This window comes from Emys orbicularis, chromosome 23 (genome assembly GCF_028017835.1).
Source record: "Emys orbicularis isolate rEmyOrb1 chromosome 23, rEmyOrb1.hap1, whole genome shotgun sequence".
Lineage (NCBI taxonomy): Eukaryota > Metazoa > Chordata > Testudines > Emydidae > Emys > Emys orbicularis.
In genome coordinates, this window is record NC_088705.1 from 11,061,339 (window position 1) to 11,076,895 (window position 15,557).

At 63.3% G+C, this 15,557-nt stretch overlaps 1 protein-coding gene across 1 annotated transcript; it reads left to right on the forward strand.

The window, feature by feature from the left end:
• The first annotated feature begins 1,168 nt into the window (after positions 1–1,168).
• SYTL1 (synaptotagmin like 1) lies at positions 1,169–15,460 on the forward strand. Its single transcript, XM_065421773.1, has 14 exons — positions 1,169–1,296; positions 3,863–4,011; positions 4,290–4,395; positions 5,075–5,123; positions 6,661–6,706; positions 7,369–7,454; positions 9,451–9,570; positions 10,052–10,218; positions 11,468–11,570; positions 12,035–12,196; positions 12,528–12,606; positions 13,256–13,355; positions 13,771–13,976; positions 15,181–15,460. The coding sequence occupies exons 1-14, from the start codon at positions 1,169–1,171 to the stop codon at positions 15,318–15,320; spliced, it is 1,641 nt and encodes a 546-aa protein (XP_065277845.1). The 3' UTR covers positions 15,321–15,460.
• Positions 15,461–15,557: the final 97 nt, after the last annotated feature.

Genomic DNA, 15,557 nt, shown 5'->3' on the forward strand with positions numbered 1-15,557 from the left:
GAGGGGGTCATCTTCCTGCAGGGGGTCAGAAGGCCAGGCCAGGAGTGCCCTTCTGCCCCCGCAGGGCCGGGCTGGTGAGCCTGGCAAAGGTCAGGGCGTCCCTGGCTTCGACTGACCGCACCGTGCCCGGCGAGCCCTTGCGAGGGGAGTCCCCAGCGTCTGTGGGCTGAGCCCAGCTGGGGTGACCAGACAGCAAGTGTGAAAAATCGGGACAGGGGGTGGGGGGTAATAGGAGCCTATATAAGAAAAAGACCCAAAAATCGGGACTGACCCTATAAAATCGGGACATCTGGTCACCCTAATCCCAGTGCTGGCGCTGCCTGGGCAACTCGTGCCTCGCTTTCCCTGCGGGGGGAGGGGCGGGGGGAGGGGTTACTGATTGGCATCGCCTGGCATGCTGCCACGAGACCATCAAGGGCTCCTACATGGTTATCGACCTGCCGCCAGCAGCGGGTCCTGGAGACTCATTTAGTGGACGGGAGATGGGGGGCCGTGTGCTGGGGCGGGGGCAAGGGAGAAGCTGCAGCTGAGCAATGCTGGGGGCAGGGACACCAGGGTCTGTACCTGAGCCGGAGGCCGCAGACACACCCTGCAGCTCCAGCCGAGCGAAAGGAGGATGGTGTTAGCCGGCTGTGGGAGTTAGCACGTGCCCACCCCAGCCATGGGTGCATGGGAGACGCGCACTGAGCGTGTCTGACTGCCGGGTTTGCCCGCTTCTGCCTCCAGGGTCCCTCAGAAGCCGAGCCCCGTTCGGGAGGTGGTGGCTGGGCCCCAGGCCCTTTCCTTCCCCGCACGCTCCTGCATCAAGAGGGGATCTGGGGTTGTCCTCAGCTCTTCTGGCCTTGTCTCCGCAGGTGGTCGAGATGGCGCGTGACCTGCTGGCAGGCCCACGGAGTGGGGCGGACCGGAGCTGAGGGCTGTTGCCTGCTTCCCCGCCCCTGCGCTGGGCGCCCCGCGCTACTTTTGGGCCCTGGCAGAGTGACAGAATGGCTCTAGCGGACGGCTGCCCGTCATCGCCCTGGTTCTGCGGTGGGCAGTGACGGGGTGAAGGCGCCTGGGACAGAGGGACCTCGGGGCTGGTTCCTGGACTCGCTGTGTGTCGGGAAGAGAGCCCCGCCGGGGAAGCGCTGCTCTGCCCTGGGCAGTACCAGTCTGCTCCCTGGGCACCATGGCCCAGGACATAGACACGGACGCGCTGCTGGACCTGAGCTTCTTGACGGAGGAAGAGCAGGAGGCTATTGTGGAGGTGCTGAGTAGGGACTCGCGGCTCAGGGTGCTGGAGGAGGGACGCATCAGGTGAGCCCAGGAGATGCTGTGGGGTGCACGCCTGGTCCGTGCACGCATCTGTAGTGGGTTAGTTCAACTGGGGCAGGCCCCCAGTGGGAGGCTTTTATTCTTTGGAGCTTAAACTGGTCCCCGGTTCACTGAAGCTCGAGCCAAGCCAGCGGGAAGCCGAGCGGCCACCCAGCCGTTGAGCCGGGTGGGTTAGCGCTGGGTCCTCGCGGCGGAAAGATGGGTTTGTACATGGAGACATAAGCCTGCTTGTGTCCCTGGGGCCCCAACGCACCGGGGGTCTTTACCTTGGTGTGTCAAATAATAATACCCGAAAGCCATTTACAAAGGCCATCAGCATCGTTATCCCCCTTTGTAGAGATGGGGAAACCGAGGCACGGAGAGGGGCCCACGGCCACTCAGCAGCAGAGCCCGGAATAGCACCCAGGTCTGCTAAATCCAGGCTGGTGATCTATCCATTAGGCCATTCTGCCTCCCAAATCAAGGGCAACACCTGGGATTAACCTCAGATAGCTCCGCGGAGGTCAAATCTACAGCCCCCCGGTGCCGCTCAGATTTTGCACTGAGCTGGCCGCTGGCTGCAAGGACCCACCTCTCTCTGCAGCGAGGGGGGGCAGTTGTGCCCGTTTCCTCGCTGGGAGAAGGAGCCACGGATCACGGCCTATTCACTAGCATCTTCTCGGCCCCTCCGCTTGGCATCTTGGCTGCGTCCTCACGAGGCTCAAAGGTTCATTTTTAGGGTTCACCTGGACCAGCAAACACCCGTTAAAACTGCAAGTGCCTGGTCCACGCTGGGCTCAGGGAACACGTCTTTCAAAAGACTCCTTGTACCCGTCGATGGACGCAGCCCTAGTGTAGACAGGGTTTGGCTATCTTAAGGTTTTATCCTGCTGCCTATCACCTTGGCGTCTGAGCACGTAAAATCAATGGCGTAGAAGTCCCTAGTGGATTTCATGGCGACTCTGGCTCTCCTCTCTCTACAGGGTAAAAACTCCGCTTGCGGGAGGATTGTTAGTTTGGTTTTTTAAGATTAATTTTCTGGGAGGGTTTTGTTTTGTTGTTTGGTGGTAGGGTTTTGGGGTACGGGGGTGTCAGCCGTGGGGTGCAGAGCGATCAGTGTCATGGTTTTGGGCACCGGAGGGTCAGCATTGGGGTTTGGGGTTCAGGAGCATCAGCATTCGGGTGCAGGGGATCTGCATTGGTGTTTGGAGTCCAGGGGGTTGCCAGTGTTGGGGTACAGGGAGATCAGCATTGGAGTTTGGGGTACAGGGGGATAAGCATTGGAGTATAGGGGGATCAGCTTTGGGCTGCAGGGGTGTCAGGGTTTAGGGCAGAGAGGGGATCAGTGTTGGGGTGCAGGGGGATCTGTGTTGGGGTGCAGGGGATCAGCATTGGGGTTTGGGGTACAGGGGATAAGCATTGGAGTATAGGGGGATCAGCTTTGGGCTGCAGGGGTGTCAGGGTTTAGGGCAGAGAGGGGATCAGTGTTGGGGTGCAGGGGGATCTGTGTTGGGGTGCAGGGGATCAGCATTGGGGTTTGGGGTACAGGAGGTGCCAGCATTGGGGTGCAGGGAGATCAGCATTGAGGTTTGGGATACAGGAGGTGCCAGCATTGGGGTGCAGGGGGATCAACACTGGGGTATGGGGGATCAGCATTGGAGTTTGGGGTACAGGGGGTGCCAGCATTGGAGTGCAGGGGGATCAGCTTTGGGCTGCAGGGGTGTCAGTGTCAGGGTTTAGGGCAGAGAGGGGATCAGTGTTGGGGTACAGGGGATCAGCATTGGGGTTTGGGGCACAGGGGGTGCCAGCAGTGGGGTGCAGGGGGATCAGCTTTGGGCTGCAGGGGTGTCAGTGTCAGGGTTTAGGGCAGAGAGGGGATCAGTGTTGGGGTACAGGGGATCAGCATTGGGGTTTGGAGCACAGGGGGTGCCAGCAGTGGGGTGCAGGGGGATCAGCTTTGGGCTGCAGGGGTGTCAGTGTCAGGGTTTAGGGCAGAGAGGGGATCAGTGTTGGGGTACAGGGGATCAGCATTGGGGTTTGGGGCACAGGGGGTGCCAGCATTGGGGTGCAGGGGGATCAGCTTTGGGCTGCAGGGGTGTCAGTGTCAGGGTTTAGGGCAGAGAGGGGATCAGTGTTGGGGTTTGGGGCACAGGGGGTGCCAGCAGTGGGGTGCAGGGGATAAGCTTTGGGGTACAGGGTTTAGAAGCGGGTGCCAGTGCTGGGTGTCATTCTTACCATGGAAAGGCTTTTGCGAAGCAGAAAGGTTTTCCTTTGCCGTGTTTCTTAAAGCTGCTCAGACTCTGTTGCCTGATCCCCCTGTGGCAGTTTGCTCCATTCCCCTGCGGGGCGTGTTGGCTGGCCGGGTTGGACCTTGGGGGAGAGCCTGGGGCTGGCCGTGGGCAGCTAACGTGTTTGCAGAGGGGTTCAGGGAAATGGAAGCCCAACTGCTTATCTGAAGCAGGCGGGACACCAGCAGTGGACTGTGGTTGCTCGTCCCTCCCTGGTGCTGTGATGGGACGAGTATGTTTCCAGGAAGTGGCTCAAACATCCCCCCTCTCCTCGCCCCCAGCAAACTGCGCGAGTCCGTTTCTGATCCCAACCAGCTGAAGATCCTGACCGGGGACTGGTTCTGTGATGTCCGCTCCAAGCGGCACCGGCACAATCACTTTGGTTCTGATCTCGTCCGGGCCTCCATCCGCAGGAAGAAGAAACCCAAAGGTAAGAGCTGGGCCAGGGTCTGGCCGCTGGGACCGGTGCCCTAGCTGGGATCTCAGTGCCCGATGGAGGAGAGGTGCCCGCCTGCTCTAGTGTGGCGCTGTCGCCATCTAGTGGCTGCAGCTTGCAGAGAGGCTGGGGTAGGACCCAGCTTTGTCCCATGGGGACGTCGTGCCCATGATGCCCCGATTTCAGGGAGCCGGGAATCCGACGCTGGGACGGGACAGGGAGCGGGAGAGGTTGCTTCAGTCCCTTTAGATTTCCATGATCCCTGTGAGCAGGTGAGCGGGATCCGAAGCGCAGTGCCAGCGTGGGGGACCTGGAGGTGATCAGTGAGCCAGCGTCCGAGGAGGAGGGCCCGTTTGAGGTGCCGGATGGTGAGGACAGGTGAGAAGCTTTTTGGCTTAGAGGCCCAAAGCGGAGAGAGGAGGAGCTGTGTGTATGTGGGTGGGTGGGTGGGTGGGTGCGTGTGTGGGGGTGTGTGTGTGTGCACGCCTCTTTCCAGTTGTGCGAAGGGAAGGAGTGTGCATCTGTGGGCGTCAGTTTCCTGAGGCCATGCACCCTTTAGCTGTGTGCGTGATGAGAGCAGCGAGCGGGAACGGCTGCAGGCGGTGACTCAGGCTCCGGGAGAGGCGCGTGGAAGGGGCTCATTAGTGGGACATAGGGAGGGTTTTGTGGGTGAAGGAGAATCTCCGGCTGGAAGCAGGGTTAGTGAGGGACCTGCTGCTGCTTGCATCCTCCCTGCCTGTAAAGCTGGCTGTTTCCTTCCATGGGGGACGGGGCGAGGGACAGGGAGAAATGGATGGGGCAGACAGGAGGGAGGTTGAAACAGACAGCTGGGCTGATGCGGGAAAGAAGCAGAAACGGAGGGGGAGATAAATAAGTGGGAAGCCAGCGAATGGGGGCGGGGAGAGACGGACGGACAGCCCCAGCCGGAGGGGCCCCCCCTTTGGAAGAAGGGTCTATGAAGAGCAGGGCGGTGCACACGCTCCTTGGGGGAGGAAGCCAGACATCTTCGTAGCCTGGAGAATTGTCCAGAAAGACTAATCGTTTTCTCCTCTCGCAGGCTTCCCCAAGAGGCTGTTCATCAGCTCCCCCAGCCCATGGAGACTCAGGTCAGTTGGGCAACAGGGGATGGATCACTCGATGATTCCCTGGTCTGTTCATTCCCTCTGGGGCACCTGGCATTGGCCACTGTCGGAAGACAGGACACTGGGCTAGATGGACCTTTGGTCTGACCCAGTAGGGCCGTTCTTATGGGTCTGGTGACATGGGCGAGTTAGAGGTGTCCTGACAGGAATTCCTGCCCCCGGCCTTGTCTAGTCAGGTGCTCACCAGCAGGGTGGCAGCCCGGGGCCGCGTCTGGGCTTTCGTTCTGTATTAAATGCCGAAGCGCTGACGCTGGGGCTGCCCGGTTACAGTCGCAAGAGGCTGGGAAATGCAAAAGCCGGGCTGCCTGTGTGCCTGGCGGCAGGGAAGTAACACACGACGCTGCACATTGAACCGGACAAGCGGGCTCAGAAATGGCTCCAGGCCTCCAACCCGCTGGAGTTACCGTTACTGGCGGGATGGGCCTGGACTTGCCCCTTTCAAACACTTTCAGTCCTTAGCGAGTCTCCATTATCTTTGCAGGATCAAGGGGTTTTGCACTGAATTTCCTTGGTTCCTCTCCCACCGCTCCCAAAGGCAGTGAGTGGGGAAAGACATTGAGCTGATCCAGTGTAGACATTCCAGTGGTCTTTGAAGTTCATCAAGTAGACCTCAGTCCCAGGACGCACAATTAATTCTTCCAGTCAGGGGGTGACCCCGAAGGGTTAATAGTAGAGCTGGGCTCAGATGCGGATCCGGATCGGAGCTTTCCCAGAGTTCGGGGATCCCGGTTTGGGTCCCTCTGTGGCCAGTGCAATGGGTCAGTGTATTTACTGTGATGAAACTCGCGACATTAGAAATAGCACTAAAATTCCAACTAAAATCCTTTAAAGCAGAGGTGGTCCCCAAACTGTGGGGTGCGGAGGATTGTTCGGGGGTGTGGGGGGGGGCCAAGGGCAACCCCCAAGGGGGGCGGGGATGGAGTGCCACCAAACCACACTCCGGGCCCAGGCCCAGCCCTGCCCCCAGCCTGGGCCCCAGACCCTGGCCCGGCCACAGCTCTGCTCCTGGCCCCAGACCTGACCCCAGCTGTGGCCCCAGCCCCCTTACCCCGTCCGCGCCCCCTACCCCGCAAGCTACGGCCCCACTCCTGGCCCTGGCTCTCGGGTGTGTGTGTATGTGGACAAGGATAAGGGGGGCTTGGGCGCGACCATGAAAAGTTTGGGGACCACTGCTTTGAAGAGTGTAAACTCCACCTCCAGAGCAAACCTTCCTCAGTCTGCAGATTTAAATTACAAAGCAGCTGTTTTGAATATACAAATTATTATATTGAAAGTGCCGTGTGTGTGTGTGTGTGTGTGTGTGTGTGTTGGTTTTTGCTACTGTCATTGTTACTTGGTGAATTTCCTAGTTCTGAGACATCACAGTCTGAAGATCTTGGATAGTAATTAATGTGATTTGCATATGCAGATCAGCCCAATTAAAATGTAGAATGTGTTTCCCCAAAGAGCCTGTATAAGTGGAGTTGGCCTGGCTCTTTAACCAGCTCTCTTGTCTCTGTAGGAGAACACAAGCCAGTCTAGCAAGCAGGAGCTGGAGGGCAAGGCAGGTAAATGTCCCTGCGGCCTGTTGCGATTGTCTGGGGCAATGGATGCTGTGGGGTCCCCGTGCAGTACGGAAGGTGGGGAGAAGGACCCTATACCTGCTTAACTAGGGCTTGGCTCCGCTTTTGGATCCCCATCCCCCACACCAACCCCACTCACACGTCTGTTCCTCTCGCTGACTTCACGCTTCTAAGCCCAGCAGCGAGGGCTGAGTCTCTGGAAGGAAGCCCCACGTGCGGGCTGCGTGCCCCGGGGTATCTGGCCCGGCGCCCCCCGCGTGCAGGCTGCGTGCCCCGGGGTATCCGGCCTGGCGCCCCCCCCCCCCGCATGCGGGCTGCGTGCTCTGGGGTATCCTGGCCCGGCGCCCCCACGCGTGCAGGCTGCGTACCCCAGGGTATCCCAGCCTGCCCCCCCCCCCGCATGCGGGCTGCGTGCCCTGGGATATCCGGCCCGGCGCCCCCCGCGTGCAGGCTGCGTGCCCCGGGGTATCCGGCCTGGCGCCCCTCCCCCCAGCATGCGGGCTGCGTGCTCTGGTGTATCCTGGCCCGGCGCCCCCCCGTGTGCAGCCTGCGTGCCCCGGGGTATCCGGCCCCGGGCTGTGTGCCCCGGGGTATTCTGACGTCGTGTCCCGCAGACCAACCCGAACGCCTCCACTTTGTTAACGCAGAGAGCACCAACCCGTTCTACCCGCTGAATGCAGCGGAAGAAGAAGCAAAGACTGATCCGTCCCCAGACAGCCTCGTCACAGGACAGGTAGGAAGGTACTCGGGGCTGGCCCTGGGCCAAACCCCAGTACAGGAATCCTCATGCCCCAATCCCTGCTCCCCACCGCCACCCACCTCACTTCCTGACTGGGTCCCTCATTCCTGGGGTCCTCCCCACATATTCTCCCCATCACATCACTGGGGCAGTGAAAAAACCCAGGTGTCCTACAACTACTTGCTCTAGCTGATTGGTGCAGAGCGGGCTGGCCTCACCCACACGAGAGCATTACATCAACATCAAATGGCTTCAAAACACTGATTTTAAATGCCGCTCATACAACAACCTGTGGGGCTGGCTGCTGTGGGGGGTGAGCTGCAGATGTCCCTGTGCCGTACTGGGGGGCGGGATGCTGCATCGGTCCCTGTGCAGGGATGTGTGTGACACTTTTCGGGGCTACCTGAGATGTTGGAGGTGAATCACCACCACCTGCTTACAGCTGTGCCCACCGGTGCTCCACTCTGGGCTCGCCCTGTGCAGGCTGGCACTTTATCCCCCCTGCGCCCTTGTCTTCTGCACACCCACGGGGTACCCCGATCCGCGGCCTCCGGGGAAACCGTGCACCCCAGTTCACAGCTTTTGCTTCATTCAGCGCTCTCCTTCGCACAAGGCATTTAGCGTGTCTAGAGCCACAGGCGCCAATTTTTGTTGGCACAGGTGGGTGCTCGCGCCCATGGCCCGACTCCGCCCCCTCCCTGCCCCATTGGGTGCCGGTGGGTGCTTGCGTCTCGGCCCCGCCCCATCTCCGCCCCCTCCCTGCCCCTATTGGTCCCCTCTCCAAATCCCCGCCCCGGCCCCGTTTCCTCCCCCAAGCGCGCTGTGTTCCCCCTCGTCCCCCCTCGCTCCCAGGTTTGCCACGCAAATCAGTTGTTTTGCGGCGGCAAGCGCTGGGAGGGAGGGGGGAGAAGCAGGATCCGGCAGCGCGCTCAGGGGAGGAGGCGGAGCGGAGGCGAGGTGAGCTGGGCGGGGAGCTGAGCACCCACCAAATTTTCCCCACGGCTGCTCCAGCCCCGGAGCACCCACGGAGTCGGCGCCTATGCCTGACGTTTCTGAGGGCGTCAGCGTCAAAGACACGCAGGTCTTGGGGTTGAGAAACACAAGGTTACAGGTAAAAGGAAAACATAACACACGGGCTAGAACCTGGACTTCAGAGCCAGGTCCTGTCCTGGCCGATAAGGTGTCAATCCGTGCAGCGCTCGGCCAGGCCTAAACGCCGGGAGCCACCTGTCCTGAGTATATCGAACGGCTCCTTGCTAACGGAGCCCAACTCTTGCTCTTTCTTTGTCTCGTATCAGTGTTACAGCCCCTTGTCTCTTACCCTCGGGGTCCCCTAGTCAGAGACTTTTCTTGGGGTTCTTTTGTCTCTGTAACACCAGCACCTGGGCCAGACAGTCCAACACAGGCCATTGTCAGGGCTGGCCATTGTTCTTGGTGTTGAGTGAGTTACCCTGGAGACCCCCCCCCCAGTCTCAGGTGACAAGTTTCACTTCAGCCGCTGGGACACCCGATCTCCCGCATGTGCCAGACCTCTCAGACCGGTTCCCCTACAAACCCCGCACACTAACCAGGCCAGCCAGCTGGTCTTAGCTTCCGGCCGGGCCCCCGCCATGGCCCTGTCGGTGAAACGGGGAGAAGCTGGTTGGATACAGGGGTAATACACCTGCCATGTGGGCATGTCTGCGCTGCAACCCGTTCAGGCAAAGAGCTCCAAACAAGAACCGGCCCTGCAGTGACACAGCTCTTGGCCTGCGGGCTGGGTCAAGCAGGCCCCTCTCCCCAGTCGGCCCCTGCTCCGCGTGCACATGGGCTACTGAAACGGCCAGCACGGGGCAGTGTCGGAGGCGGGAGGCTGCACTGGCTGGGCCATTGCTCTGTCTTGGCCCTGGTCCCTGGGATCGGCTGGTCCCGCGAGGGTTGGGGCTGGTGGGGGCGAGGGGCGTGTCCGTCTCACGTCTCACTCGAGGCTGGTTTGCTTTGTGTTCCCCAGAGTAACGGGGCCTTTCAGAACGGCCAGGAAGCCAGTGCCAGGTCACCCCCAAAGAGCAACAGCGCGGACCCCGTGAATAAACTGATGAGCTCCTCTGTATCCAGCCTCAGCTCGTCCACGGTATGGGCCGGGGGTGGGGACGAGGGCCGGGGGGTAGGCTGGGGTGGAAAGCTGTTGGCAATTGGGGAAGAGGGTTGGATGGAGAGCTGTTGTGGCCCAGTCATTGGTTGGCAGTTGGAGCAGGATGGATGAGTACTGGACCGCTGTGTACTCTGAAACCTACTGAGGTGTATGCCAGGGCCTTTGCTGGGCCATTTGATAGTCCCTTGGCCATGCAAGGGTCACGGCAGCTGGTAGGTCAGGAGTGGGCTCAGCTCTTGGCCCCCTCGGGCTCTGTGGCGGGGGGATTTTAAGGCAGCATCCCCATCAGGTGATGCAGGATTTTGCCGTGTGTTTCAAGGGGCCGTTAACGTGGTCCCAGCTTGGGCGCCCCGCTGCGTCTCTCCTCCTGTCTCCACTCGCATTCCTCCTTCTCTGCCTGTGGGGGGGGGGGCCCTCCCTGCCCCCCCTGCTCTGACCGCCCCCCCATCCCTGCCTGCAGCTGAGCGGCAGCATGATGAGCCTGTACAGCGACAGCGACGTGGGGAACGTGGAGGTGCGCGGCTGCATCCAGTTCGCCCTGCAGTACGAGGCCAAGAAGAAGGAGCTGCAGATCCGGGTCATCCAGTGCCGGGACCTGGCTGAGGCCAAGAAGCAGAGATCGGACCCGTGAGTGCCATGGGGGGGAAGGGGGAGCCCCCCCGGGCTCGGCCCGCCCGTCCCGATGTGCCTGGGCTCAGACGGCCCTGCCAATGCCCAGACCGAGGGCACGGTCACAGGGGCTTTCCGCCCTTCCCCCAGCCCCACTGCACCATGGCCCCTGTGGGTCAGCGTGCCCTGTCCAGACAGCCCTGCCCCTGGGGGACCCCCCCCTCCGTGCCCCCCACAGAGGAGCCACAGCCGGGACCCACCCAGGTGGCCTTAGATCTCCCCGCAGGAGCGGGACTCCCTGATTCTTTGCTCTGCCCCCAGCCTCCCCTGCAGGCCTGGGGCCCCCCAGGCACCGATTAGGGCCAGCTGCCCGCCCTGGCCCCAGAGCCCTTAACCCTCGCCTCGCTCTGGCGCTGCCCCAGCCTGCTTCAGGCCTGAGCAGCCCGGCTGTGGGTGGGGCTCCGCCCATCTGCCCCACATGGCTTAGGGGAGCTGAGGCTACAGGAGCCATGGGATCTGACAAGGTGCCGGCAGGCCAGTGACTCAGGGAGGGGGCAGCAGGCCCTGGGCTGCCTGTGGAGTGAAAGGTAACATACCTCCGCCCCCCCGCCCCTCCCACACTTTCAGGTGTTCACAGGGATTCCCCTCCCCCTCCTGGCCTAGCAGCTTGCACTGGGCGCTGTTAAACAGCTGCCTGGCTGCCGCCGAGAGGTGGCTGCATGTCCCTGCTGGGTGAAATGAGAGCTGTAGAAAGCCATCGGCCCAGACGGCTACTAGCCAGCACCCCCCCCCCCCCCAAGTTAACTCTGCTGGGCCGGGGAAAGCGGTGTAAAGCGGTCTGGACACCGTTATATGGGTGTAAAGACCCCACAGAGCAGTGCAGCTGGCCCTAGAGAGAGGAGGTGGACGCTGCCCTGCTGTAGGCACCGTTTGACTCCTATACCTGCGTCCACATGAGGGGCTGCCCCAGGATAACTGTATTGGGAGCAAGGAGCCAGCCCCTAACCGACAGAGCTCCACTGGGACGGAACCGGTACACACCGCCCTGGGTGCCCTCCCCCGCCTCCCTGGGCGCCCTGGGTCAGCGTGTGTCCCCCTCCCCCCCCGGGCACCCTGGGGCAGCGTGCACCGCCCCCCTCTCCCCGGGTGCCCTGGGTCAGCGTTTGCCCCTCCTCCCCTCCCCAGGCATCCTGGGGCAGCGTGTCCCCCCGTCCCCCCTCCCCAGGCGCTCTGGGTCAGCGTGTGCCTCCCTCTCCCCGGCTCTCAGGTATGTCAAGAGCTACCTCCTGCCGGACAAATCCAACCACGGCAAGCGCAAAACGGCTGTCAAGAAGCGGAGCCTGGACCCCATCTTCAACGAGACCCTCAAGGTAAGCGGGGCAGGGGGGTGAGGGCTGCGACTGGGGCACGGCGTGGGGCATGGGCCCTTCCCCCTGCCCCCAGGGGAAAGTGGAGGGGCTTGGCCAGGAGCCACTGGCCTCGCCGTTCTTAGTGACGCTGGCTCTCTGGCTATGGGGCACTGAGGGGAGGACAGTGCAGGGGGCAGGGGGGGCTGGGGAAGAGGGGGTTGCTCTTAGGAAGGGGTCGGGGTCTGGCCCCCAGTAGCTGCTGGAGGCTTGGTCCTTTGGACAGTGAAGCGTCCATGGACTGCATGGGGCTGAGCGCTGGCCTGGGAAGCAGGGGTGGGGGTACATTCCCCCCCCACCCCAAGGGAATCCACTCAGCACTGGGGGGCAGGGTGGGGGGTGCTGCAGCGTAGGGCTGGGTTGCCCCTGAGCACTGCCCACTAGGCCCCGCTGTTCCCAGCATCTTCTCTCTCGCCGTCGTGCTGCAGTACAAGATCGAGCAGGCGGAGCTGCCGGGCCGGATCCTGAACCTGTCCGTCTGGCACCACGACGCCTTGGGGCGAAACCTCTTCATGGGGGAGGTCGAGGTCGAGCTCAGCTCCTGGGACTGGAGCAACACGGGCCCAGTGTGGTTCAACCTGCAGCCCAGGGTGAGGGACGGCCAGCAGGCACCGGATTCGCCTTTGCCCCATCATCTCCACTGTCCTCCCCCCGCCACGGCCGGCCGGCTCCAGCCGCGGGCAGTGCCCTCGCTCTGGCCCAGGAATTCGCGTGTGACCTGCCGAGCGAGCCCACCAACTGCCAGCCCCCAGGAGCCTTGATGGGGCCCAAGCCGGATGAGCTTTAATTAAGACACCCCCCCCACCCCCCGAACTGGCGCTGCCCACTGTCTTTCCCTGTTGCACGTCTTCGCCCCCGGGTCTTGCGGTTCTCAGTCCCAGGCCTCTCCTGCTAACATTGCGTCTGCTCCTTCCCCCTCAGCTGCGGGTCTTGCCCGACGTTCTCGGCAGCAGGGGCAAGCTGCTCTTCGCGCTAAAGTTTATCCCTGCGGGCACTGAAGGTGAGCCCGGGCCTGCCCCTCGCCCGCACCGACCTCAGGCTAGTGCCCCCCCCCAGCTGTAGGGGCTCAGGGGTGGGAGCTGAGACCCCAGTGACGACCGGGGCCCTCGCTCCTACTTACTGGGCCCAGCCCCGAGCGAGAGCCATGTTCACCCCCTGCGCTGGGAGTCACAGCTCTGCACGGGTAGGTGGCTGGTGGCCCTGGCTGGAAAGGGCCCGTCCCTGGGGCAGGGCAGATGCAGCGCCCAGGTGCCCCCCACCCTCCAGGGCCGTGCACAGGACTAAAAATGGGGCTGCTTTTGGAGGGGCACTTTCTGTGCCACCCCACGACCGGAGGCGCTGCCACCCCCCCACCCCTCCCGGAGGATCTGCCCTCCCCCTGCCCCAGCCAGGGAGCTGCCTTCCCCCACACCAGCTGGAGGAGCTGGATCTCCCCCCACAGTCCCAGGGCCAGAGGAGATGGCTCTCCCCCCACGGCCACGGTAGCTGGTTCTCTCCCCTCCCCCATCGCTGGAGGAGCTCGCTCTACCAGCCCTGACCCCAGAGGAGTTCTGTGTCCCCCCGTTATTGGGGGGGCATGCCCCTGCTTCCCCCCCCCCTTGCACACGTCCTTGCCCCCCTCCCTCACTGTGCCGTCGCCTCTCTTCCAGGGGCTGGGCTCCCTCCCACTGGGGAGCTGCACATCTGGGTGAAGGCAGCGCAGAGTCTCATGCCCATGCGGAGCGGCACCGTGGACTCCTTCGTTCAGTGGTAAGGGTGGGGGGCTGCAGGCAGCAGCTCTGGGCCCATGGTGGGGGGCAGGGCTGGAGGTATGGGGTGCCCGGTAACCATGCCACGCTGCAGTTGGGCTCAGGGTGGTGCCAGGGTGGCAGAGCCCAGGCTCCCTGCTGCAGAGACTGTGGGACAGGAGTATGGGTCTTCTGCCCCTCTGCTGCCGCCCCCCCCCGCCCCACCTCTCAGCCACCCCTTCTCCTGGCCTCAGCAGTTCACAGGCCCGAGCAGCAGCAGCAGCCGCAACCTTCCCACCAACTCCGAGGCCACTGGTGCGTTCTTCCTGCACCCCCACGCCCTGGGCTCGTGTGCAGGGGAACAACCCTGCAGCCCCTCCTGCCTGGTTGCGGCCCCGTGCGCTGGGCTCCCCCCTCAAGCTGCGCTTCCCCCCCAGCTACGTCCTGCCCGACGACAGCAAGACGAGCTGCCAGAAGACGCGGGTGGTGAAGCGGAGCCTGAGCCCCATGTTCAACCACACCATGGTGTACGACGGCTTCCAGGCCAAGGACCTGAGCGAGGCCTGCACCGAGTTCACTGTCTGGGAGCACGAGACCTTCTCCAAGCAGCAGCTGGGCGGCATCCGGCTGAGCCTGGGCACAGGTGAGCGGGCGCCTGGCCAGTGCTGCCACGCGAGGCGCATTCCTGGGCATGGAGCCCCTGTGGGGCCGGTGGGTCCTGCGTGCCAGGGGAGGGAGGTGTCTGCAGGGGGCCGGTGGGTCCTGCGTGCCAGGGGAGGGAGATGTCTGCAGGGGGCCGGTGGGTCCTGCGTGCCAGGGGAGGGAGGTGTCTGCAGGGGGCCGGTGGGTCCTGCGTGCCAGGGGAGGGAGATGTCTGCAGGGGGCCGGTGGGTCCTGCGTGCCAGGGGAGGGAGATGTCTGCAGGGGGCCGGTGGGTCCTGCGTGCCAGGGGAGGGAGGTGTCTGCAGGGGGCCGGTGGGTCCTGCGTGCCAGGGGAGGGAGATGTCTGCAGGGGGCCGGTGGGTCCTGCGTGCCAGGGGAGGGAGGTGTCTGCAGGGGGCCGGTGGGTCCTGCGTGCCAGGGGAGGGAGGTGTCTGCAGGGGGCCGGTGGGTCCTGCGTGCCAGGGGAGGGAGATGTCTGCAGGGGGCCGGTGGGTCCTGCGTGCCAGGGGAGGGAGGTGTCTGCAGGGGGCCGGTGGGTCCTGCGTGCCAGGGGAGGGAGGTGTCTGCAGGGGGCCGGTGGGTCCTGCGTGCCAGGGGAGGGAGATGTCTGCAGGGGGCCGGTGGGTCCTGCGTGCCAGGGGAGGGAGGTGTCTGCAGGGGGCCGGTGTGTCCTGCGTGCCAGGGGAGGGAGGCATCTGCAGGGGGCCTGTGGAGGGGTGGGTTAGGCTGTACTGGCATGGGCACCCCTGCCCTATGGTGCACATGGTACAGCTGGGGCGACTGGCACCCCTCCCCAGAGGCTATCCCAGAGCGACAGCCACTGCTGCTTCCCTCACCCCCTCCCAGCACTTTCATCACCTCGGCGATGTGCCTAGGCTGTGCCCATGCTCCCTGTTCGACTCGATTCCGCTGCTGGCCGCTGCTGTGGGCACACAGGGCCAGGCATGTTGCCGGGGTGGATGCTTGGGGCTGTATCTGCCCTTAGGGCAGGGGCTAGAGCTCTCAGCCCAGGCAGTTCCAGCTTGGTCTATACCTGACCCATGGAAGGGGGCTGTGGGCTGATACAGAGAGGCCGTCCCCTGGTGCCCTAGGGCAGGGACAGCTGGAGGGTGGGCTGTGTGGGAGAGACCCCAGCATCCCCACTGGGGCCCAGCTGCTGACAGTGCCGCTTTGTCCTCACACAGGAAGTAGCTACGGGCTCCCGGTCGCGTGGATGGACTCCACCGAGGAGGAGCGGCAGGTCTGGGAGAGCCTGCTGGCGGAGCCCCGCCAGTGGGTAGAAGCGCTGCTGCCCCTCCGGACGAACCTCACCCCCCGGACTTAGCCCCTCGCGCCGGTGCTGGCTCTGAACGCCTGCCCCGGCCCCTGCTTCAGGGGGACTGGGAGCCCAGCTGCCCCGGCTGGGAATGGCTGGGCCTGGACATATTGGCTACAGTGGAACCGAGCTGCCAGGGCTTTCCTTGTGTGACTGTACAGAAAATAAACCCCGCTGCAGCCACGCGGGCCTGGGCGAGCCGCCGGGCTGCGGGAGATCTATGCTCACCTGGCTGGTGCTTTCGGC

Coding starts and splice junctions, on each gene's coding strand:
- SYTL1 (XM_065421773.1), top strand. CDS start 1,169: ATGGCCCAGGACATAGACACGGACGCGCTGCTGGACCTGAGCTTCTTG. Junction 5,124..6,660: donor CCCAGCCCATGGAGACTCAG/GTCAGTTGGGCA, acceptor TTGTCTCTGTAG/GAGAACACAAGCCAGTCTAG. Junction 12,607..13,255: donor TATCCCTGCGGGCACTGAAG/GTGAGCCCGGGC, acceptor CCTCTCTTCCAG/GGGCTGGGCTCCCTCCCACT.